General features: G+C 38.1%; 2 protein-coding genes and 2 long non-coding RNA genes across 4 annotated transcripts in view; 1 reads left to right on the top strand and 3 right to left on the bottom strand.

Annotated features, from left to right (window-relative positions):
* LOC111259114 (uncharacterized) overlaps window positions 1-889 on the bottom strand; it is a 28,068-nt gene extending 27,179 nt beyond the window's left edge. The window contains exon 1 of the mRNA XM_022830848.2: window positions 500-889. The gene's annotated coding sequence lies outside the window, so the exon portion shown is untranslated. The remainder of the gene's footprint in view (window positions 1-499) is intronic.
* Window positions 890-5,729: 4,840 nt separating this feature from the next.
* LOC111259115 (uncharacterized) lies at window positions 5,730-14,122 on the bottom strand. The gene is made up of 7 exons (XM_022830849.2): window positions 13,784-14,122; window positions 12,392-12,511; window positions 11,591-11,665; window positions 10,807-10,881; window positions 9,991-10,068; window positions 9,583-9,773; window positions 5,730-7,182 (listed from the first exon to the last, which is right to left on the bottom strand). The coding sequence occupies exons 1-7, from the start codon at window positions 13,909-13,911 to the stop codon at window positions 7,031-7,033; spliced, it is 819 nt and encodes a 272-aa protein (XP_022686584.1). The 5' UTR covers window positions 13,912-14,122; the 3' UTR covers window positions 5,730-7,030.
* Window positions 14,123-17,318: 3,196 nt separating this feature from the next.
* LOC111259117 (uncharacterized) lies at window positions 17,319-20,809 on the top strand. Its single transcript, XR_002679425.2, has 2 exons — window positions 17,319-17,815; window positions 20,605-20,809. It is a non-coding gene; the product is annotated as an uncharacterized LOC111259117 (long non-coding RNA).
* Window positions 20,203-23,478, bottom strand: LOC111259118 (uncharacterized). The gene is made up of 4 exons (XR_002679426.2): window positions 23,337-23,478; window positions 22,611-22,655; window positions 20,801-20,962; window positions 20,203-20,654 (listed from the first exon to the last, which is right to left on the bottom strand). It is a non-coding gene; the product is annotated as an uncharacterized LOC111259118 (long non-coding RNA).
* Between the last annotated feature and the right edge of the window lie 2,886 nt (window positions 23,479-26,364).

The raw sequence follows: 26,364 nt of genomic DNA, 5'->3' as shown, positions 1-26,364 counted from the left end.
TCCCCGCACTATTTTAAGTGTTCCAGAAGAGTACGGTTTCTTTTTTCTTTACAAAAAAGCTCCCGCGAATGACGTCATAGCGCGCCAGCCTGATCTATAAAATGTTTCGCATGATCGTAATGACGCGTTTTTCTAGGACATTTCCGAATTGGCGGTAGGATGCTAAATATAAATGTAATGATATATAATTCTCTTTTAAATTTTAGATTCATATTGAGGATGATTTGCTTAGTTGTGTCAGGAATTTCAGTCTTCATACACGAGTTTCCTTTAGCTTCCATTACCGTAAGTCGTAAGCTAATTGAGTTTATCTAATATAGCTGTATACGCAGGTTGGGAGACGGCGTTCGGCAACTTAGGAGGCCATGTGTAAGTAGTAGCTTCTTAACGAAGCAGGGAAAATAGGTATGTTGCACGTCCCGTTCAGAATAGAACACTCATGTATAGACCAGTGTTCCACCGTCCTCTTCAGCTTCTTGACGCATCTAAAAATACCTACCTAAATGGTCACTGCTCCTTTATCGCTTCATGCTGTCAGTTTTGACGTTCCACTACATTCGCTCTATATTCGCTATTCGCACTCTTAATCTTTCGTCAAAAAAACGACTCAGACCGTGGGTATCCGTTTATAGTGAACAACACTTCATGCACCGAATCCTCCTCACGTAGACTCCGTAGCCTCTTTCGTCTATAGAGGGCCCAGAATTCAAGATGGCGCCGACCCCCCCCGAAATCGTGTTCCCCAGTCCCTGCGCGTTCCATGTTCGCTTAATTCACCCTTGGCCTGTCAGAGCACACCCGTGGCGCCGTCTGGTGGCCAAGGCGACTGCGCGAAGGACGAAGGCCGCTTGAAACTACCGCACGATTCCTCCGTTTCGTGCACCGTTTCTTGTCCGCTTCTCTTCCCCTGTTTCATGGCGCCAACGCTTAGAGATGGCGAAGGGGGTAAACCGAGATTGGCATGCTAACTATAACGCTAGTAGTACGACTTTTGTATAAAACTTGGCTAGAGTTTAAGATTTTGACGGCCTGGTATATTCATGGATGACTATCAAAGGGGACATTATATCATTAGCACAGAAAAAGTGGGTGTGGAATAAAATGAGATCTAACTCAATTTTAGCAACTTCGACGGTAACGCATAAACTTACATACATCATCACTGTAAGAATTGATGCTGTGTATAAATAGGAGTGCCCTTTGGGTTAGTGATTCAGCTAGAATGGTCGGCGGCAAACGGATCGCTATGAGATGGCTAAGGGCACCATGGCACTAGTTTGAGGCTCCGGATCTCTAATTTTTAAATTGCCCGCGTTTGCTCTTTTCCCTTGCGACGCCAATGTTCCGCTTCCGTTTACGATGTTTCCTTTGTATAGAAACGAAGGATTGATGCGCGTTCCCTTTATCATGCGGTTTCAAAGCTTACGGTCTGAACGGGGCATTCTGTGTGCAGGTGAATTGCAGGCCGGATGGCAGCTGGAAGCTAATGATTTGTAAGCTAAATTTGTGTAAGCCTATCAAGGTGAACTTGCCTTACTTAATAAGCGGGTTAAGAATTACAGCAGAAGCAATTCATATTGCCTGCAGAACCTAGCTAGCAAAATTAAATAGTAATCTAGTAGTTGGAGAGGCTGTCTTCATTCGTGCGGGATTATTTTTAAGAAGTCTGAACAGTCTCCTTGCTGGCGATATTTGTCGTTTTGATGACATTGTGTGTGCGTTGCTATGTTATCGCTTGAAATTTTTCGTTTGCATTACCCCTTACGCATTTGCCTATAGAAGGTCGAAATGCACATATTTTCGGGACAGATGTTTTATAGAACACAAATTTCGGTCATGAGAGTCTATTTTTAAAGTTAACGACTTGTCAATGGTATATGTTATACAAGTATATATATATATATATATATATATATATATATATATACATATATATAACATATGTATGTATATATAACATCTTTTATGTTTGCTTTTATTCTCTTCAACTTCAAATAAAATTATTCTTACGCGTCCAGAACTCTATAATCCAATTGGATTGCGCGCGTCTTTTTTTTTGGAAGTAATTTACAGTTATGACGACCGCGATTGTCTATTATCCGAGGCCTAGTCACGTTTATTAGTTCAAATTAAAATTAAAAATTTAAAAATTCGTTCAAAAAGTTATAGACCCAGTCATTGCAATTGCTAATGTGTTTAAGAAATATCGATCAGCCTGTTGATTCGGTTCCCGTGGTATTGATTTCTGTTATTTGTTATTAGACTGATTCGCAATATGTAAGGCACGAAGTTCTTAATCAAAATTAGCAAGCCAATCGACAGAAAAATCAATTTATTGCTGCTCAATGATGATTATTCGCTACTTAAATTAACTAATGCAAATAGAGCTCATCCATCCATTGATCCTTCTCCATGAATTTTGGCGCCAGCCGAGATTTATTTATTAGTCATATTGCACAGCACACATCAAGGTACAGTCGAAGACGACACTACAGATACTTAGTGAAAAGTACTTTTACAAACCAATATCTGTAAGGCCTAATGCGGACTTGCAAGATTTCATGCAACTTTCTACGTTTTTTTTTTATTTCGCACTGTGACGCTTCTTTAATGGTTGTGCGGGTTTCACCTTCCTACGGTTGCTTTCACTCCTCGCCTTACTTTTTATGTAACTAGTAATATTCTTGTAATAAGTTTCGGATATGATCAACTTTGATAGTTTTAGTAGACAAGCAGACATTAAATACACTTTTTGTAGTTGTTAAAGGCAATACTCAGGTTAGATAACGCAGTATGAAACTTACTTAAGGGTCATTAGTTGTGGCCTTGATAATTGCCTCGATTGTAATTTTTACACATAGATTTGTTAACTGCCGACGATCACTCTACCATCGAAATATCCATTGGCATTTCGTTTTCTTTATTCGTCTGACGAAGCCATTTCTACAGCGCCCCACTGCGTAGTTAAGCTTCTACTTAGAGTGGTCTGGCAGGAATCCGCAACAGTAAACAGGCCATACCCAGGATCGTTACTAATGTGGGCTCTTGCCTTCTCTATGTACACGGTTTACACGGTAGAATACACACCAAAAATGACATTCAGTGGTTGACAGGTGTGATTAAATAGAAACAAGAGGTAATATTGTATATTTCTGCTCTCACAGGGAACAAATTCAGTGTATCTCGAATATATGGAATAAATTAATAACGCTTATTTTTACAGGCAATGATATCGGATGCAGGGACGAAGTTCTATGAAGTATTATGTTCATACTAATTCAATTATCCAAAGAGAATCGGGTATCATAGAGCACTCACCCAAAAATGATGCAACAATTTGCGTACTGGTCAAAGAATCGCGTAAGTCTTTCAGAAAATGAATATTTACTTTTGAGCTATATTCGCTTTTTTTTTTAGGGATTTAAGAAAACAAATGTTTGGATAATGTACGCCACTTATTGTACAACCTTTATTGCATGCGAATAGTTCAAATTTTAGTGTAATAAAGCCGGTACAATGGAACAAGTACATTGCTAAGGCTGGATCTGCGCAAAGTAAGTAGCCGTAAACTGCTAGTTTCTGCCAGCTAATCCGGTCCGCATCATTTTAGTGACAGAGGTAGGATGCCTGGTGTTTTAAGTAAGTTGGGCTGTCGATATGACGGTATCGCCAAAACCGGTGTTCAACCAGGCCCGACCGAAAAGGCTGATTGAACAGTTTGATTGCTAGGCGGGAATCGCAGATAGTCGGCGGATCAGATGTAAGAGCAGTCTACCTGCTCATTCCTCTGAAGAAAACAATCGCGTAAGCAATTTTTTACAAGTACGGGCATGAACGAAGACGCATTCGAACGAACGAGTACGGCGGGGTACAATGGGAGTCAAGCTCGAGCCAGCATTTTCTTGGGTAACGTCCAAAAGCCCAAGAAATCGGCTACTAATCGAGGGAATCACAGTGGCTAACGTCTATGCTTCGCTAAGTTATTTCCGAGTGGTCCGGGGCTGTATGTCGGAGAAACCTGCTCAGGATGGTGCATCTAGCAAAAAAACACGTGTCGTGTTTCCAGAGAAAAGGCATATTACAACGCAGCCTTCGTAGGCTGTTGCGATTTTTAAGACAATGCACGCAATAATAGTAAGTTTCAGATGTGTTGGCACTAAAGGTTGAAGGCCATAGTGCAGCTTCTGTAGTCATTATGCTCCCGTTGAATATACCACCCTCAGTGCATAAGGTCGCGTCAACTAGCTTGATAAGTAACGACAATACGAGTATCGTGAAAAGAATGAAGGCTTAGTGGGGAAGAAGGGTACTTTATATAATGCCGAAACGAGGGGAGCATAACTAGTTTTATTGAAGCCAGTCAAGGCCTTAGAGTTCCAAATCTCTCGTCGAAGTCACTCAGATGTAAACAAAATCTTGCACCGGCTGATGTCCTGTGTTCCTTATAGGCAAATACGGACTAAAGCATACCCTCATATCACGATCAATATCCGCTTCCCATTGTTTCTTCGTACGCTTGTCCGGCGGCATATAGAAACCGACTAATATATTGCATGCGCGCGGTAGGAGGTCCAGGCGTAGTTTTTGATGTTGTCGTGGCAATGACTGTAGTGATAGCGGCTGTTCACTGTGAATGATTTATACTTACTTGCCAACGAGGGATCTGTGGATTCCTCATCGACGCAGTAAAAAGGGATGCACTTTGCTGACTCCAATGGAAGCTAGCACGCATTGAGGCCACGATCGAACTCACGTACTCTAGCCCATATATATTTTTCCCGAAAAGGACACGACGGTCGCCGTACTATTCTGTTAACATTTAGGTGATATAAATTGGAAACGGCGAATCACGCAGAACTAGTTGTCATTTACTTAGGTTAATTTATGAACCTAGTGACCTTTTATCTTCTGGCAACGCTTGTACCACCCACGGCTTACAAACCACAGTGTCTGCTACTCCGGTTTGCCTTCTCAACGCCTACCTGAGAACTCTTACACTAGTAACTTCTCGTGCGTTTCTAAGGGCAGATGTCAGCTAGTTTCTGCCACACAAAAGCTTACGGACTTGAAACTAACTAGCGTACAAATCGATTCTAGTCGCTGTGCTAAAGTATGTCAAAGTAGCCTATGCTGGGGCATTGTTCTTATCTTTGGACGTTTGCCAGGAACACTGTTCTCTAGATCATCCGTGTCAATTTAATGCATACAAGCGTTGCCCCGTTTCCCCTGGAATGGCAAAAACTATTTCGGCGAGCTTCTTTCTTCCGGGAGAAAATGTTTGTGTAGACTTGAAATCAGAACCAAACGACAGTCACCCTACAGATATTGACGCGTCATGTCACGACTTAATTTGGTGACTATTTCTATTCCTTGATAACGCGCTCATATTATTCAGTCTATCGATTGACCCTGTCGAATGGTCGAACACCATTAGAGGAACTCTCAAACAATCAGTTGCTCGGGCAAGTTTTTTGCTACAATTTCGGCTACATCGCCAGCCAGCCTATTACTGCCATGAAAATGAAAATAGGTTGACCTAGTTCTATTCTCGGCAGGCAAAAAGGAACGCTTCGCAGCCACTCGCTCTAATCATACATTTGTGTGAATACGTGTATTCATTTGTCGGTGGTTATATTGTTGTGAAAGGCTCATGACTTCTATTGTCATTAAACCATAGGATTATAGTGTTAGCAATAGAGAAAACGGTTAAAAAACCTATAGAGCAGCTTTATTGGCTATCAACCAAATATTACGACTCTTCCCATCGATCCCCAGGACGTAACGCCATACGGTTATTGAATATTTGTCGTATAACTTATCACGTATATTCTTGTACGATATTGTAGAATCTTGTACACGTAGGTAAGTGTGCTCTTCCCTCAGATAAACATGCGCTACGTATGATCTGACCTACTTTCAGAAATAGTTTCACTTGGCTGGTAAGCGCGCAGCGACGTTATCAAATACCTGACATGATTTTTAGTAGTAAAAAAAAGTCCGAGGGAACGACACATCTCATCGATGAAATTCCAAATTCAGGCAGCAGTTCTGGACTTGATGAAATATTACAAGATCATCGAGACAGATACAGTTGGTCGATCGTATCAAAAATGCTTTTGCCGTGTGATGACGTGAATCAAAATCACTTAATAGAATCTTTAGAATTGGGTCGCAACATTGTTTGTGACGAATAGGTCATGGGACATTTATTAGGATATTCGTTTAGCTTGATACCATTGATTCTATAATAAGATGTGATTATGTAGCTGATCTAGTTAGTTTCCCATGTGCAATGGAGGTGTTGAACCGATCTGCCATCCTTTCAAGAGATGAAAATATGTCGGAATAAGCTCATTGCCCCTCGGGTAACGGAAACCAATTTTACAATAATACAACACAAATAGGAATTGCCAAAATTGCACACAGATGAAAGAGTTGGGTGTATACATGTCTCTGAATCATCCACGCATTAATTAGATTTAACAGGATCTATGCGTATGTATATATGCATGGAACGTCATGCTAAACAACGAGTTTCTCTAGCTTAAGAGCTTCTAATTGGAGGGGTCATTGATGCTACAATAAGGAATGGTTTCGAAGACTTATTTACATAGTAAGAATAACAGAAGCACTAAAAAAAATTCAAATATTGTTTTCATCATTGTTTTGACTGCAACCTCGAGCCATGATAGCAAACTTAGATTTAAGTAACACATTTGCATTTCTTTGCCTTCACGCTTTTGCCTGTGCTACCTGTTAGTTAATATGATACTCTAAAAAGTTACGCTTAAAACGGCAGTGACTTGTAATGCTCATTTTGGCCTTCAGTACCAGTCACTTTATAGTAGATAGGCGCATTAGACAACGTTATCAATCGATTTACCCGCTAGGAGAAGCGCTTTCGCCACACCAAAGCCGCTGGGATTTTCTAAATGTTACGTTATTTATACGTTATCGCAGTTACATCATTTATATCTAACAGTGGTTGGTCGGTAGGGGGTTCGCACGGGGTTGTTGGTGCTCTGCTCGTTTAGATATGTACTCGTCTCCGCCGGATTGGACGACGCGTAAATTTCGGTCGATTTTCAAACTGGTCGAGGAATTCTTGCTTTATACGTTTGTTGGGTGTCTCCACGGCCGGCTTATCGAGACCTAAGATAGGTGCCTGCCCACCCTTTCCGTCTGAAAAGGACATAAAACACTTGTCAATGATCTTGACGCTCGGTACTACTTTACTTCGTCAAGTAATTTGCAAAGCTCCAAGATTTATTGAAGAAAACGCAATTCGTTTTGAAAGAATAAGGCCATAACAAGGTCTGCGTTAGTCCGAATCAATACAGCTTAATTGCAAAAACCCCACAGTCATTACTTTTGTAACTAGTATTTCGCTATTGAGCTGTGTAAAATAACTACCTTTGAATGTTTTTTTTCAATAGAAGCGATTTCGTAACTACAGATTTCGTGAACCGCATAAAGCGAATGGGCGCATTAACAATTAAGATTGCCAATGACATTTCATCCCAAAGCGAAACATAATCACAATAAACCAAGCTGAAAAATAGCTTGACCCTCCCTTTCTCTCTCTCAATCAAAAATAATAATTCAAGAAGCACATTTTTATGTGAACGAAAGTTGCTGAAATAGCTATGCTGCTTTACTGGCTCGTTTGTATTAAACTTATAGGCACGCTTAGTTCGATCGTAAATTTCGAAACATTGAATTGTGACGAACAACGGAATGGAGTTGCCTAAAATTCGATCTTACCGTATCGGTTATAACGTGTCAGAGTTGACTCTGAAATTCAGGCACCCAGCAATAACCGGTATCAGCTTATCTAAATTTGGATGATTGCTACATGCCATTTTGCTGCTCACTCGGATCCAATATACTCATTCGAAACTACTGTGACCGATATTTAAGATACGGGTATACTAAACAGTAGTAGAATACATCTTTAAGCTCGTTTCAAAGGCGGTTTCTACTGTTTATTCAATAGCTCAGCATTACCAAATCTAAGCGATGATTGAAAAGAAACAGTACTGATGTTGTATTTATCAAAATTTCGTGTGGTATATAGTGCAGTAAGTCCTTAAAACGGCCGGCGACCTTCGATTAGGACAATATTTTTTTTCGCCATAGTTTTGATGAATGCATCAAAATAGTAATGTCAAATAAGAACTGCAGTTTCTCTTTGGTGGGACAAGTAAATAGGTGTTTGTATTTTTTACGCAGGATAGTCCGATCGAATTAGGACGTAATTGATGTCGCTTGTTATAAGATTGCATCCTAATGAAAACAGGCAGCATTTTTTTTTATATACCGATAGATGCACCGGTTTCTGAGTGTGTGTTTATTTAATGTGAGTGCCATTTACTGCGCGAATTGTTATAGTTCCAAGTTAAAACCGTTTCAAGTTCTAAAATACTCCATCATTAAATTCGCATATAAATTTTCAATAGTAGACGTGAATAAGTGCCATTGAAACATGCAGACATACAATATACAAGTTTGGCTCAAAAGGTGCCGCATATGATTTACTGTATTTATTTGCAGTTTATAGAGTGAATAGCCTACTATATTCCTTTTGTGACAATGCTTCTTTAACAGAGAGGTCCCGCCGTCGTGAGTTCGCTTTCTTCAGCACATGACTATTTACGAGAAATTCGCGGGCTCGCACTAACATAGAAACTTTTTTTAAATAGTGAAAAAATCATCAGCTTTTTGTTCGACCGACTTCTGATCAGTCGCAAAGAAACAACAAGACCGAGGACAGCGTAGTGGTTCTCGGTTAAAATAGCTCGAGAAAGGAGAAACTTTTTCTGCCTTGGTATCTGTTTGACCATTTTATTAACAAATAAAATGTGTTTCATAAACTTTTAAGAAATTTTGCAAAATGTGCATTCGAAAAAATTGAAATATCGGTCGCGTTAATTATGCCTTTAGTGTCTTTCTACGACGTGTTGATTTCTTTAGACTCTTCTTGCGTTGTGGATTGTGCATATGTAAGTTTTCTTTGGGCACCTTAGAAAACGCATGGTGACCGGTAACACCGTGGTTAATTTAGAAAAATCAAAAAGTTTTCGTAAGGCGCGGAGATACAGGACATAAACAGACCTCCATATTCCGACTAGGAGCCTTCTGTTTGCGCGATGCTGACTCGGCGGTTTTTTTTTTCGAAAAATTTCTACATTTTCTCTACTACCAGAAATAGCGACTGAACATACAAGCTACCAAATATGTCCCGGTGATGATAGGTCACTTTGTTCTTGCTCTTAATCATTTGCTACAATTTGCTAAAGAAATTCTTGATTTTTCCGTAGATCATGAGGATCTTTTTTTGGTTCTTTATTGCATTTAACTATGTTCAGATTATTTGGGTAGAACTTTTGTTTCAAGCTGCCTGTTTTTGTTCTGTAAACGACTGTTAAAACATGGTTTCTATCAAGCTTTCATTAACAAATTAAGAACCTTCATTGAACTGTTTAGTACGAACGTGGCTGTAAATTTTAAACAGCTGAATTGTTTCAATTAGACAGAGCAACATATAAATAAATCGCAAAGATAGATATAAAGAGCGCTTACCATCATCGTCCAAGGCGCCAGTTCTGCTTCGATACGTCTCTGGTTTCGACGTAACAATACTTCCCTTGCGGTCGAACTTAGGAAATAGGTATGGCAGGTTTTTTGTCGCGGAACTCTTGCTAAATAAGGAACAGCTGCTTGTTGCTTCAGACGCACTCTGTCTCTCCATTTGTCCTACACTTTCCCATTTACTTACACCAAGCCAACAATAAAAAATTAGTCCATTCCAAAAGGCAAATTTCCGGACCGGTAATAAGAATGTGGCCCATTTCGCGTGAAAGCAATCTGCTATATTCGTACCCCTATCTTTATTGAATAACGATGTCAACATTCAAGGCAAGTGGCCGTCAATGGAAAGTTCTAATACTAATTCTGGAAGGATATCCTGCAAGCTTGGAATTGACTCACTTGAGTGTGGATCTTTCTGAATGCCGGACACAATTTGTTTCAATAAACTCCGTCTGAATAACAACTGCTGGCTTCCCTCTGAAAAAAAAGTGAAAATAAACTTCCTTCCTCCATCGAATTTATGGATAATTACTCACATCCTTTTCGTTAGCTTTATACCTACGACTCTGTAAACTTCAATAGTATATAAATGTAAAAAATTGATTTACGAGATATATATATACGTATTCCGCTTCTAAGTATTATTAATAAAACTAGGTGAGGCTAGAGGATGGATAGAAGGGATAAGATCATCGGAGATTTGTTCGGTTTAAATCAGATTGCAATGTGAATTTTATTGTTCCCAAAAGGGAGAGTTTTCGTTTATATATTGTTCATCAAAAAGGTCGTTTTTATAAGGTTCAGTAATACTCTATTTGGTTCTTTTCTCCTGTAGTTGAACGAACGCCTGATATAATAACCGCTTGCTTGTCTCTTAGAAAGAACAAGAAGAAGTTTCAACGGCTGGCTTTAAAATGTTGTAGCCCACAAATCTAAGCATTTTGGAATACCTCGTGGTAGAATTACTTTGGTGATATTGGACGCGTTTAAGTAGCTTAATCTCTATTTGTTGTACCGATTTTGTGAGAAAAAAAATGCTTGTAACAAATAATATTTTTCTCAGTGGAATATATGTTAAAAAGATAGGAGTGTAGGGTTGAACGTGGGCGTTTCGCTGCATAATAAGAAAAATAATTGTGGGGTAAATATGATGCCGGGTGGAAGCTCTGGAAATCTGTTGATCAGTCATGGGGAATATTAAACGCAGGTACTTACTCGAAAAGGCTGACTTCGCTCGGGCTGGGTGACTCCTTCTTTATAGTGACCGCTTTTGCTTTGCAGGTTCTTGTCCTAAGTAATTAATGTACATAGCCCATTACTTAAGTCATATTGAGGGTGCAGTAAGAAATAGCACCCTTGGCGCTTTTAGCATCGTATTTATTAAGTCAAGTCGTCGGCAAGCATGCGATACACGCATACGCGAACTAATTGTTCAATCCTGCATAGTAACAGCGGGGCTATTGACCTAAATGAATTTTATTATAATTTTAGCCGGCAATAAATGCCCGAGTCAACAACGGGATAATATGATTATTAGAAGTAAATATTTTCTCTTCTTAATTATTTTCATTAAGATATTATTATACTATATGCGTTCCATTATGAATTGGTGTTTTTTTCTGTATAACTTCTATATGTATATTACGTTTCTACTTAAGAAGGACTATACTTCGTTTTCCGCTCTTAATTGAGATTTCGTCATTGAATTCTGGCCTCAAACTGGGGGAATTTCTTCTTTCACTCGGATTTTTTTACATAGGATCTTCTGTGGGGTTCTAAACAAGCAAAGTACAAACATGTGTAAAGCCATCTATTCATTTTTGTAACTTCGATGAGAAAATCTAAAAATTTAGCACAGCTTCATTCTTCATTGCTCGCGTTTTTCCGTTTTCCGGAACAAAATCTATTCAGCCTTCCCAACAGAACAATACGTAGTTTCCGGTAACGTTGTTTTCAATTTATTTTTTTATAGTTACTGGGTGAAGAGAATAGAACTTACATCAAATGCTCCCATTCAGCTGAGTCAAATGGCTCTTCTTTGATGACGTCCCATTTGTTCCCTGTCGTAGACGGCCTGGCAAATGCAAAATCGTAGCTATTAGGTTATTCAGTATCCTTTATTTAGTAATGAAGCTGTTAATTTTACTCGACCATCCGCTGCGTTTCTTTCATATAACAACTACAAACATCTATTCTTATTCTCCAAATCTGCGTCGTTTACAAGTAGGCTTGCTTGGTCCTAAGCGTAACATGTGTTGTATGCCTGAAAAATAAGGAGTTGCGAGCTAGAACCAAGTGGACTGTGCATGTTTTGGTGGAGACAAGTAATGACTGAAAACTTTAATTAGAGTCGCATAACGTAACGATGAGATGTGAACTATACTTGGTTGAATAGAAGCATTGTTACAGGTGAGTCACGGTAACGATTAACAGATTACTAATGTCGATTTACACAGGTACGAACAATCAGTATTGTGATAAAGATGGTATTTACGTTTTTTTTTTTTATTAAAGCATATTTTTTACGTATGGATATCTGCAAGCCATCGACTCAGGATGTACACGCAGACGTCGTCCACCTAGCAGTATTATTATTGTGCTTGAATAACCGTGCAGCATGAAACTGAAAGGCTGTAGCAATGTAAAAAAGTATATGCTCACATATACTTCGTGAATCCTTACAGATACAGAGAGATTGCACATACTATTTTGTACTACCTGAGGGATACATTAGACACACAACAACTACACTAAAAACACCGATATACAAACAAACGTTTTTATTATACGCTATACTTACGCAGACGAACCGACGAGACAATCGTCCTTACGAAGCAGTCGCTCATGATTACAAGTTGGACTTTCGGGAACTTTTCCCCAAATACTTTCCTGTTTCACCTCGGTTAGCGTCTTCTGAGAACTGATAATTGGACGATGATAACAAATTGAGAGATTGACACAATACCTAGTGCTCGGTGTAAGAAGTTGTCAATCACAAGACGCAGATACAGTAAGCATGCCCCATGGTCGGCACGCTTGTCATACCATATAACAGCCCCATTGTCCAGCAGAGATTCAAAAGTAATTACGTTGTACTTTACTAAACTAGAAGGAAATTTGCATCATCATTACGCTGACATGATGCTATTCACATATTGCAACACTTCCAGGAAAGCCGCAGTACGTAATCTGCGCGAATAAGAAAGTTAGTTGAGGCGTAAGTTTTATTTGGAGACAAGTAGCAGCAGCATTGTCCGCTGACAATTTCTAAATCACCACTAGTCATCGTTAGTTTCTGTTTCCATCTTGTTGTTGGCTCGATAGATCTCTTTACGTTACCCAACTCGACGAGTAGGATGCATTTCGCTACGATGCGAATGTGAATTAATATAAAGGTAAATTTCATCTATAAACCAAAATGGGCAATGTTACTGTGACGTGATTGTCTAGTAAGAAGAATAACTAAGTGTGGCTTTTGATTGGCTACCTCTGTCTATAGCCTCCTCTTCCAAGTATTGCTTTCCCGCAAAAATCGAGACTCATTGTGGAGAACTAAAATTATTACAGACTATATACAACATTGCAGTACTTTCGGTCACGCTTAACAAGGACGATAATGCTACACAACCCGGAAGGACAGCATTTGAGAAAAGAAAACGAAAATCCTTGCCAAAGATGCATGTACTATATATTAATTTTTACACAAATGAAAGTATACGATTCAAAGTACTATTTTGAGCTCTTTATAACTAAGCATCAAACACAGTAATATTTATGTAATCAGGTTTTTTTTTTTTTCGAGATTTTGAACAGTGTCTTTTCCGCTTGGATCTATTGATTCGTAACAAAGTAATTCCCGTATTAGATAAATTATAGCCTTAGAGTAATCTGACATCGCCTATTGTTTAATAGGCCGGCAGAAACTGACACAAGAATCGTACTTATTCAGTCATATATAGCCTGAATTTAGATTTAGAGATCGACTATATTTTGTATCATCATGAAAGGGGTGATAAACCATTAGCAGAGCTTTAGTGTTAGCAGTTCTTGCAGCAACAAAAACAATGGTTAGCATACACAGCCTTCTAAAGTTAAGATCCTATTAAACAAAACTATACCCTGACGCTTGCGAAACTTACCTTTTTCTCTCCTCGTTCAAATGCATCTGAGTGACTAATCTAAAATCACTTACCTGCATAAATCCGAGAGGCCCTGAGTACTGACGTCGTAATCTTTATGGGTACCTTCACTTTTCATAAAATCGAATAGGCTGTTAGAGTTTTTCTCGAATGATGCCTCTTTTTTTATAACATCGGTCATATTTTCATAGCTGTTAAAGGCATCTTCTAAATCTTGTTCGAGCGTTGACAGAGCTGCAGCTCTAACTGTAAGCGGTCGGTCTGAGGATGAGTCATCATCGTGTTTGCAAGGGTGGCAAGTCGTCGACGATTGTGTGATTAACTTGTGCTTAGCATTTAGTGCATCAGTGGGGCACAGCTTTGTTCCTAACGACTGGGAACTCTGAAATGACCGTAGAAACAGTTTAACCTGCCTTTCTCAGAGAATCAATCCGTTCGTTGAAAACACCTACGAAATGTATCAACGTCCGTTTATTAAGCATCAGATGGTTTCTTTTGTACGAGCTAGAACTTACACCTCTAAGATCTAATACCTTTTTGAAAATATCGTGGTTCGTAATGTCGCGATATTAATAACTATGATAAAAATTGAGTTACTTTAGTACTTCCCTCAATTAAAAAATATTTATAAGCACTGTGCACATGCACATAATAATAACTGGAGCAATCTATTAATATAGCGACAACATTCGAACAAACAAAGTATGTCCGAGGACACTCCATGCGCAGCCATTGTTATGTTGAATGATTATTAAAGTCGAAAACGTTATATGTATGAGAAAGATTCTTATACGAAAGATACGAATTATATCAGAGTATCGGTTATTGTTGCTCCAAGCCTTGCCGCAAGACGTCGTCCCGCTGGGTAGCGAGATTAAGCTAACCCATATTGAATAGAAAAAGTGCTCCACCAATGTTTCGAGTTTACATTTGATGCTACTATCTTAATTGGGCCCAGCTTCAGGAGGCTAGTCTTTCCTAGCACGAAACAAACGCGTGTGCTCCCGGAGCCAACCCCGCAGGTCACACTACGTATTTTTAAGCATAGTAGGGGGGCAAGGGACCAGAAACGTGTGTTTATCCTACCTTCTCGGAGAGTGGACCCTACACAAAGCGATACACGCCGCAAGCATTCGTTCACAACGAGTTATTTCAGTGATAAGGGTTTAATATAGGATAGACAGATCAATCAGAACACCTGTCGGGTAGTAAGAACTCTGCTGCCTGATCAAGGCGATCCATTTATAGTTTTTTTTTCAATAGAGCAATCGTTTATGAACATCAGACGTAAACTTTTCAACAATGGAACAAGCGAATGTCGAACTGCATCGCACATTGCCAACAGTTCCTATGGCAGCAGATAAAGTCTTCATTAGGCGTATTCCATGGAACGTTCACTGACGAGATTTTTTCGTAACAAACACTGATTGAGACGTCGACTAATCGTAGAATGGCGGCGCAGCGAGATGCAACCAATAATGCTGTGTCGCCGGACAAATCTGGTTACCAGACAACAACCTCTATCGATAGCCCCAGCCTTTCGATAGCGTAACAAAAAGTAGCTCCTCACTTTTCGTACAGAGGAAAAGTGGCTTCTATTTCGTGCTTACTTTTTAAGTAGGTGTTTGTCACATTCCTAAGGCACGCCCTATTTGCGAAATAACCAAGCGATGTTTGCCTAATACACCTAACTAGTCGCGCCTTTCTGTGATCACCCGGCGCCACATGTTCAAATGAATCGCTAGCTTTACAGCAATACATTGAATACCATTCAACACCAGCCATTTATTCTGAAGACCATTGACAACAAATTGAGTTAAGATTCATCTAAGCATGTTTATACGGTCTAATTTGTCAGCTAAATTTTCTCCCCGCACCCCTCCACTTGAGGTTCGGTGTGCCAGAAATACCCACCTGAAAATCATGTCATGGCGAATATGTACGTTAACAATAAGTACTGCAACCAAATAAGCTTAATGAAAAGTTCTAAGGCTGTAAAATATCCTTTCTAAAGTGTGCCTAACGGTCCTTTTTTTCAGATTAAAAAATGTTATCATTTTTTACCTATAATAAAATTGGTTTCTTTAAAAGAGCTGTATCGAATAGATAGTATTGTTATTTCTATACTCAAATAGCTTGACCGACTGATTAATGTTAAAATCTCTTCTAATTAGGTCACAGGCGATAAACATTTCAAGCGCCGGCAAATTTTTTTTGTGATTGGCTAGCTACAATTTTGCATGTAGATAACGGATAAGGAAACGAGTCCTCCAAGGCTAGCAGTGACTTAGCGGTAATAATCTGTATCATCTTCGTCAGTTGATTTGTGCGCAATGAACTATACCTTAGTAGCCTCCGCGAAGTGGATTCGTTTGTATTGTCGTCTCGACAATTGAGTTTCTTCAAGTTCGTGCTTCTTCTGTTGGGATATTAACTTGCAATAGGTGCTTCTAGAGGTTTGGATCTCTTGAGATTCGTTGACGATACAACTGTCTATCGAGGCTCCTATATAGCTCCTATCCATGTTCTCTTGCTTTTAAAAAGACATTTAGATAAAACAGCTATTTTGTTAAGTGCCCACCGAAAATTTGCACATTGAACAGTACGTTGTTTAAACACTGAGATTGTTTTCTTTGCCAAATAAGCATGTATGAAAAGGATTGTTTGTAGTATGCCGAAACACGAGGACGAAAATCTTTCGTTCAAATAAGTGCAACTTTTTTAGTCTAAATATAATCCAATCAATTAAAGCAGGAAAGCGGGATGCTCAGCAAAACGGTTATTAATCCGACGAAGGAAACTTGACGGGAATGTTCGGGGCAGAGGCAAAGGCAAATATTAGTGGGTGTTTCAAAGAACGGAAGTTGGTGTAACAGCATTTCAGGTAGCAGTGCTGTTGCTGTGAGTAAGGCGCACCGGCCGGTCAAGCTGAAGTTCATGTTTAATGCTCGTTTGTGTGAAAATGTACATCAACAACAAACCTTATTTAATTCTTCCATTTTAGAGCTCTGACCTACTCGCATTTGATTTTGACGCCCTTCACTCTTGGATTTAACAGCAAAGTTTTGCTGAAGTAATAGGCTATTGCAGGGTGTTTTTCGCTCTGATTGATGCCGAGAACCATCAGACGGCTGCATATCTGCCGCATGTTGGGTTGTGCTTTCCTCCGGTCGACTAAAAGTATCGATGGATGTCAAGCTTTGTAGAGATCTTCTCAAGACTCCTTTATCCAGAACGTCTGCAGCGTCTGCCCTCTTTAACAGCACCGGCAATGGTCCGTAAGTGTCTAGATCTGAAAGTTCTACAGATTCCTACGAAAATATTCCCCCCACATAGCGAGAGGCTTGTAAAAACAAAGCGGCTAATGTAATTTAACATCAATAACGTCTTCAATCAGCTCAAGGCAAGGCAAGGCCTGCAGGTGACGTATATTGACGTAGTCAAATATTTTGCCGGTTATCACTCGTAGTCTATTTTCAATTGACTGTAGCTAAGGAGGATGTTAAGATGTTTTCATATGTACGGGTTTAATTACTAGATATTTAATTAAAGAAAAAGAAGTAATTTTATGAATATGGTGGTAGAAACCGTACTATGAAAGACAAAAAATGCTTCGCTTACGGAATTGTATGTTTCACTCAAAAATATTCTCGAACTTTCACATTGATATAATAACCTACCATCTTCGGAACTAGGAGTTGAACTTTGCAATTAATTTTTGCATGCTTATAAACTTTCTCGACCTCAGATTCTACATAAGGCTTTTTTTTTTCTACGAGAAGCCTTTCTGCAGGATTTTAACAGATTATAAATAGCTGTAGTGTCATTTATGCTGCTGGGCAGTTTAGAGACCTGCGTGACCTGGTCAGTTGTTTCTATCGTTGGCCTATAGCTGTAGGTGCTCGTTGTAGTTGGTATCTCTTGGGATGAACAACTGGAGTAAACGTCTCGCGCAATTGCGTTTTCATGCAATAATCCAAGGTCCGTTCTTTCGGAAGTTCCATTAACGTGGAGGCAATTGGACGCTTTTTTTCTTATCCAAGCAGTAGGCGAAACAAGCGCGTTGGTTTTCCTTTGCTAGACAGGTATGTGAAGTATTAGCGCTTATGTTATTAACTGTTCGCAGGTATTGTAGGTATTTACCTATATCACCTTAAAGTCTTAACGAATTTTCTTAATGGCAGATTTTCGAAGTGGCAGAAGGCTTATATAAACGGTTAAAGGTTTATTATATCTTGTTACCATGCTTTGAAACGTTTAATGGGATATATCTTACCGTCGATATCTATCTACATGAAAAAAGCTTTCACTGCACGTGCTTTCATTGTACATTATTGAATTTTAAGAGTAAAATATTCTTCCAAGCGTTAAACAACAATTGGAGTTTTCAAACTGTAAAAGGTGACTTCGAGATAGTGCCGATAGTTTTTTATAGCAGAAATAGCCTCGTTAATATGAGTTTGTTTTTCTATGTGAGAAGTATAGTTATTGCTAAAAAAAGAAACTGCACATTCGATGCTGGCCAGGGTCTATTCTCTCAAAAACATTTTGCAAATACAAGGTAAAAAAGATACGTATATATATATTTTTTATCGCCATAGATAAAAATAGTGTTTGCTAACAGACAAAAGTGGCACTAAGGATATACGAAAATATAGTGTGCATTCAAGTATTTAAAGGTTGGCTAAAAAATAAGAGAATAATAAAGTATGAACGATGCAACTGAAAACAAAGACCTTAGAGAAAATCAGATAACAAAGCTTTCGAGTTTTACTGGATTGCACTCACCACTCCTCGTATATGATTTTTCTGACTTTTTTTTTTTCTATGTGTTAAAATATTCTTAGTACTTTTTTGGGGAAGTAACAGGCTGGAGGAAAGAAGCAAGATGTCTAGAAATAGTTTTGGGGGTAATGATGTCCCATCTTGATTAGGAACAAGACAGACTATGGGTCTTTATTTCGAGATTTAAAGAGATGCCTTGTGGACACCTGGAAATTCCAATCCTGCGATTATTTTCAGGATGCCAGCTGCATGTAAAATATGATAAGCTTCTTTCATACGTCGTCTGGACCGACCACCAGGCGTATTCAATGCCATAACTAAATGCTCGAGATCAGAGGAGTCTTGTCAACGGCATGTTGTGTTAATGCTGGGGTTGATAGTCTCCTTTCAATCTCTCTTATATGCAAAACTTTACAAACTTCTAAAACTTACTTTTTCTCACATATTATACGCTCATTGCATTGATCCTATTTTTGTGCGTCAACCCCTATCTAAGAAGAATTTTTAGATCTTCAATCTGCTGTTTGCAGCAGCATCAGCAACACTTTGTCTTCACCATAAAGTTCCTATTGTCCGTTCTGTTGTTTCGTTCAGCATAATTTCGTTCGGCTGGCTAATACAAAAATGATAATAATAATAATAATAATAAAATATAATATTTAATTTAAATACGTAAAAATAAAATGAGTCCTAAGCTACGCCACTCTTTTAAATAATTGAAGTCACGTTAAACTTTGCAGTAGTACAGCAATAAAACCAAGATATCGAAATCTATTGGCGCTATTTGACCTATATAGGCTTAATGTTAAGGTCTTTTACTCCTAGAGTTGACGCCATTAAGGTTGCATGTAACTAATAACGGTCCTGATGTGGACGATTCGATGTTACGGTACAAACGATACCCCTACACATAGATGCACGACACTATTAGAGAATATAACCTTGTAGCCAGCCATCGAAGAATTTAGGCACTGCGACACAGAATAGCCAAAAATATGTAAGCTGCCATCCTCATAATGGACAATAGTATATTCGAGTTTCCTTAGTACAATTTGCGCCAAGAGAGAACCTTGTCGCCCATGGGCAGTAAAAATACCCGTTACCATCCTGTGTCTCCAGTTGTAAATTGTTAACGTTGTTGATATTTAAACAGACGGAGCTTACGATTTTGGGGAATTCTTCGAATGACGAAGGCATATCCTTTTCTAATTCAATAGATGGTCTTTCCAACAGCTGCGAAATCACTGTCTTCTCTTCTTGTTGGAACACTCCTGGCTTATATACGTTGCCCCCATAACAGATCATTTGTTTTTCTGAGGTAAACAATCGAGTTGCAGCAGAATTCACTATACTTTTAGAAGCGTTAGCCCACATTGGTCTCGAAATCTCCTCCGATCTATAGAGCGTACTCCTTTCACGTTTTGAAGCCCCCGAAGTGCCATCACCTGGGATGGTCATGCATCCTTTGAAAGGTGTCCAACAACACTCGATTGGCTTTGATGAAGCCAAATCAAATAGTGCTTTCTGAAAGGTGTATTATGGAGTTATGTCGTCGCAACAAATGTGAAAATAATGAATTTTCAAATCCCTTGAAATAGCTCGTTTTTTTTAGTATAGGAGTACTAGATCGAATTGCGCTAAAATAACGTTAAATTTCTTCTAAGTCTATCAAAGACCGCTTTAAAACTTGCCACTTTATTATTATTATTATTGTATTTATTATACATTAGTAGTACATTCGCATTGTAATAAAAGACTCTAAAATTCGTAAAATAAGCTTAATGAAACGCACGTTCCAAATCCTGTCTACGTGCCATCTACCTCAAGCTCTACCCTAAAAGCTCAACCCTCACACCTAAACCATAGTAAATATAAATATAAACAGATAAAATAACTTTGCCCATAAAAAGATACCATTTTTAGAAGCACGACTTGTTTCTAATCTGTCAAAATTCGTTGTTTGTCAATAGCCATGTTTTTTCATGTAACCATCTTCTCTCATATTCTGCTCATTTAGCCCAGCGATAAGCAGCATTACTAGCTTATCTAAATTATGCTGAAAAATATTATCTATGTTGTTGTATTTCAGATAATAAGGCTGTTGGTACCGAGTCACATCAGCACAGCGAGGATGCGATCCTAGAACAATCAAAAAATAGACTTCCTTCACCAATTAAAGTTGTTGTATGGTGGCACAGAATTGTATAATGAGTTATTAACAGGCAAATATCCGCGATTAAAAACAACATGAACACCATGTTTGTAATAATAAAGTTTTGAAGTACCTTTCGGAAGTTGTTTGACTCAATATCTTTGGTAAGCCTCCGAAGGTCGCTTAGAATTGTCAGTGCCTTGGTGGGCGAAACTGCTTTACCTCTAGGTATACGTCCACACTTGAATGAGAGCCATATTTTAGAATAGGTCGAACGGCGAAAATATTCTAATTTCTGTAAAACAAACACATGGAAAATTTGGGCTAATCAAACTCTAGTATTCGCAGCCAAGACTAATGAGCGTACTTCTTCACTCCCTTGAAATATAAAAATTTATAATCTATAAAATAAGGTTAAATATATTTTTAGCAGAAAGTACCATTATATAATTGTGCAAGAAGCTGTTGACAGTTGTTAGATGGCACTGCTAAAGTAGATGATTTTAGCGACCAAAAATGCTACGGGCAAGCTACCGGATTCGTGTCTCAATATTTATGTTTAATGTCTTATCGCTAGAAAAACTGCCATATACGAAATTGTTAATTTGCAAGTTTAAAGGCTTGACAATACACTTTTAAATCAATTTTGTAAGTGGATTTTGAGCGCTCTTCTTACAAGTCTGGCATGCCAATATCGCATCGCTCATGATCTCTGTCAGAAAGATGTTTGTAAATTTAGGAACATAATTCCTGAAAATCATATCTGTGCGGTTTGGACAAAATATCGGATAGGTAGCTCCGATTTGTCGTATACACATCGAATATAACAGTTTGTCATTAGTATTTTTTGTGGAAATCTTAATAGGTATTTATAGAACAGTTACAACGGTTGCAAAGAAAACACATACGTAAAGAAATAAGGACATCTTGATGAAGGAGGCGAAGCAACCACTTAAAATGATTAATAAAAAGATATTGAAGAATGGACAAACACTGGCAACATTTATGATCTGCGAACAAAATTACTTGTCTGCATATTATACGAGTCAAAAATTGACATAGCGACTTAACGATACAATTCGTTTCATCCATAGCTTTGTTCAGTGTTGTCATAATTATACTGCTATACACACACACACACACACACACAAATGACTTGAATGTAGGAATATTCCATGCTTAAAACACAATAACTCGTTAGGTATTATATAACTAACGGCGACACCAACTACCGTTATATACGATCTATCAATTTTTTGTATGGAAACAAAGATCATGTTGCAAACTTTAGACTATTATCTTCAAGAGGTACCAGAAGCATTATAGAATAAAATTATTTTTTAAGATGACTTCTTTGTCTATATAAAAATCGATCTATATGACGGTGATGAAAGGTCAACTGATGTGATACCTCGTGGGCTTGTCAAGGCGAGCAGTTCATTGATTGAAATGCGCTTACAAATACTCAGGTCCTAATAGAGGTTATTGTTACAACATGTAGCTTTTTACCAGCCGATCGAGCTGACAACAACAACAACAACGACAGCAGCAGCAGTAGCAGCAGCAATTTTTTGCACGAATCCGGCGTTTTCACAAACCTCAGAGACATTTGCCGAAGTTCAAATAAGACAATGTTGAATGGGTTCTTTATGGGTTATATATGCATGAAAATGTATTGAGTTCATTATAATTCTATCACAGTATTCTAATTATTCGTCAAACTGACGCTATCTTGGGCGACCTCTATGTTTGAATCCTAAAACTATGTACGTTTAAGCTGTAAATAATTGCTTAATGTAGTTTAAATTATCCTGCCTCTGAGAGCCCCGTGGGATGTGTCAATCCATTTACATGTGCGTACTTTCTGTCACGTGTATTCCGAAACCGAGATCTAAATCCACAATTATAACTGCGACATGAACAAATGAGAAATGCAGACGTACAGTTATTCTTTTTAAAAATGTTGGACGCATGGTGAGAACCGCCTTCTGAAAGTCAGCAAATCACGGAAATAATATTATACATTGATATATATATGCAGTTGTTAATTAATATCATGAAAAAATTTTATTCGGTTATCATAATTTGTGTTCATTACTTCGTCTAACCAAATCCGGAAACATTAAAGTAGTGGATTCCGCGTACGCGACGCATCTGGATCCTCACTATGTATAATAGTTACATACGCAAGGTTAAAATCATACGTTTTCGGCAAAGCATATGTTACTAAACTATATAATCTTTTAAAAACACTTTAGCTAAAATTTATTCTAAATTTTAAATCTAAATCTAAAAATGTCAAATTTCATTTTGTAGTATGGTATTCTACCCATCTTTATTAAACATTTTAAGCCTAACAACGTAAGTGTAAATGTCTATCTATACGTCTACAATCGTTTTTTTAAATTTTTTTAAATTCTAGTTATTATTATACGATTTTAACTTCGTAAGGTAGTTTTATTCCACTCGTTTGAATCTGTGTTTAATAGCCAAGGTCTTGTAGTACTAAAAAAAAAGTCTCATTTCTATTACCGTAAAATTAACTCAGAAAATTAAAAATCGGTTTTAACTAACCTCTCTAATGTAATAACAAATGTGATCGTTCTCAGATAAGCAGATTCATTAACATCACAATAAACATTTAAAACCAGTGCAGTAAATCCACTAACCTTCTTACTTTCCGCCAGGGACCAAAAGAAATAGTTCGATGAATTTTGATCTCTGTGATGAAGCTTCTGATAGATGGCGCTCACATCGAGCTCAGTGAAGCGCTAAAACTCAACTTAATCACTTTTAGTGACGACTACTAATGTTCTGAAATAATATACCGTTTATAGAAATTAACTTGAAATAATAATCATAGTATAGTCAACACTATTACGCTCATAGTTTTCAAATACGTTCTATGTATAACTTATTGATACTGAACGGTAAATACAATAGCTTTAATCTATGAGGCGAATAGCCAGCTATACCGTTGTTATACCGAGCTATACCGAGACTAATTATTATTAGGTTTTGGAAGCTTGTTTGGCTTTATATGAGAATGTATCAGAACCTGAAAGGTTCTGATACATTCTCACATAAAGCTCACAAGAGGCGGCGATAGGTTAGGATGATGTTAACATGAAGCTGTCTGATCTATGACCACCGACTGCTTAGATCAAATCCTATGCCTTTTAACATTCGTAGTATGAGCCTATATTTGCGCTCCAGCAATCGTCGTTGTGGTAGTATATGATCTATGCATGCCGTTACCAGAAAACTATAAGAGACGCCATGCAACGCTATCTCTCACTGTCAGATAGTACAATGAACAGAGACCCATTGCGATTCAGAAAGCGTTGTCGTCTATGTGTTCAACGGGTCCCTTCGACAAATTAACACACGAAGGACGACGTTGACAAACATGTAGACAGCCAGGTTTTTTTGCATGAGGTGAAATCTCCTGGCCGAAAATGTGTATTGTCCTGATCGAAGTATGAGCATTGCATCAAAACAAATCTTACAGTTAAAGCAGCACATAATTTGAATCGAAGTCTACTTTTTTGAGAACTCCGTGCTCTTTCATCCGTTATGCTGCTCGCTTGTTTTTATTCAGCGTTCTGTATTATGGGAAAGCACTTCAATGGCATTTACAATGATCAAACATAATCCAGTTATGCGCTCGGATTAAGATAATCAGGCTACTTAAAAGTTCCTAATTTCAAATTAACCCATGGGTTTCATAACTGTAACTCTAATATCCCACTTAACGAGCTGGGGGGGGGGGGGGTCAATGACGAACAAGAGCCCCAGTGTGCTCCTGTAGAAATACCGCAAGTCTCAAGATCTAGAAGCTGTGCGGCATCCGAGGATCGACCAAGGAAATATTTAACGCGCGACCGTGGTGCTTAGTTGCTAACGAACAAACAAAGACAGCTATCTGGATTTTTACGTTGGAAATGTTTCTAAACATTAAAAATAAACAAATGTCGGCATAGCTAATAATAGAACATAAATTTTTCAAAAAATAATAGGCTCAAGTATCGAAGTACTAAGCGCTAGTTGAAATCCGCGCTATCGCATCAGAAGAAACGTTTTAATTTTTCTCCGATTTTTCGCTAAAATTTCGTAAGCTTTTAAAACCCTGCAAATGCAACAAACAATTTAGAGATTGTAAAGGTTAAGGGCTAGTTATGTAAATCTTTCTATTCTGAGCAGAAATTCACGTTGGAATGAAATTTGTTCTTTTACTTGCGTTGTATAAAATATCTTTTGCCACATCGACATTCGTTTACCATTTCGCTCGTATGTTGCATTGTGGCGGATAAATAGCCTGAACCAAGAAATCCAATAGTTCCTAGTCCAGGTTTGTTTAAGTTTTGTCAAACCTGATCTTTTCTTTCTGTACCTTTCAAACTATCATAATCATTCTGCTTTTGAGACTTTTCGTTTGCTCAGAATAACTCGTTTTATTATTAACAGATGCCACCACTTTGAGCTGCAATGCTCAGTTTCCTTATCATAATACCGTACCTTATCATAATAATAACTATTATTGCTACGATATAAATATCTACTACGTGAATATTTTCCACAGATACATTTTCCTGTGATGATGGCTATTTAATAGACTATAGATGCGAAACGTTCCGCTATTTTCTGTAGTTAGATGTATACCAGCATTCCGAGCAGCTATTTGCTCGAAAAGCTGATATGAAAAACCCAAATATTCTTATAACTCCTAACGAATTATTCAAGCCCAAATAATTTAAAGATATCAGTGATTCTTAGCTACGAGCCGAACCCATAGATAATTTATTTGGGTTGTGATTCACTGTTCTGACTAACTCCACACTTTCGTAAATTTAACTATAATTATTTTACTGAAGAAAAGTCTGTTCCTTCAGTCAAACCGTCAAAAAGCACTGCTACACGCACTACTATAATCATTATATATAGATACCCGAACTATGCTATCTCAGCTGAACATTGTTAATATTAATGTAAGTTACTGGATTTGAAGGCATGGCTAGACGACTTCAAAAGGCGCATCTCAAGTGCAGTCTATAAACTCATCAAAATGTTACTTTTAAATGGAGGGGTTGCACGGCAAACTTGTGGATACGTTACTTAACATGTGTTATTGTTTAAGCAGTTCCTTACCTTGATATGATAAGAATCATTTAAAGAAGACCTGTTAACCTAGCAATGTAAATAAAAAAAAGCATTAAAAAAACTCGTAGAAGGTAGTAAACTAATACTTTCAGGCTTCCTAGGTAGCCATGTGCCAGATAAAAGAGGGAAGCAGAGGCAAATCCACAGCTTAGCAGTGAGTTCATTGGTTGACCATGCCGTAATTTCGATATTCGTCTTGTACGTGGTTGTGGTTTTCAGCAGCAAACAACGTGAGTGCCGATATGTTAAATCAATGTTGTTTTAAGACTAGGAGCTGACATATTTTAGGCAGGAAGACACATCCTTAGACAAACGTGCATTAACTTTCTTTCATAAAATCAACTGGATAGAAGTGTGAATGAGAGCATTCATATATCGAGCGTTAATACTGTGGGGTCCTGCAGACGTTAAAAGGAAGAAACTGAAGCATGGGCATTCCTGACAAAGGTAGTTTGGATGATACAACGTAGATATTAGTAACTGTAGTAGTTTACACACCCTTATATATATATATATATATATATATATATATATATA

This window comes from Varroa jacobsoni, unplaced genomic scaffold (genome assembly GCF_002532875.2).
Source record: "Varroa jacobsoni isolate VJ856 unplaced genomic scaffold, vjacob_1.0 scaffold_295, whole genome shotgun sequence".
Lineage (NCBI taxonomy): Eukaryota > Metazoa > Arthropoda > Arachnida > Mesostigmata > Varroidae > Varroa > Varroa jacobsoni.
This window is presented reverse-complemented; position numbering and strand designations above follow the sequence as displayed.

Bases quoted from the DNA above. Each gene is read 5' to 3' on its own strand.
- LOC111259115 (XM_022830849.2), bottom strand. From the start codon at position 13,911: ATGACCGATGTTATAAAAAAAGAGGCATCATTCGAGAAAAACTCTAAC. The intron at 12,512-13,783 runs GTAAGTGATTTT...TCCAATTATCAG, and splicing joins GGCCTCTCGGATTTATGCAG to TTCTCAGAAGACGCTAACCG. The intron at 9,774-9,990 runs GTGAGTCAATTC...GCTTGGTGTAAG, and splicing joins TCAGAAAGATCCACACTCAA to TAAATGGGAAAGTGTAGGAC.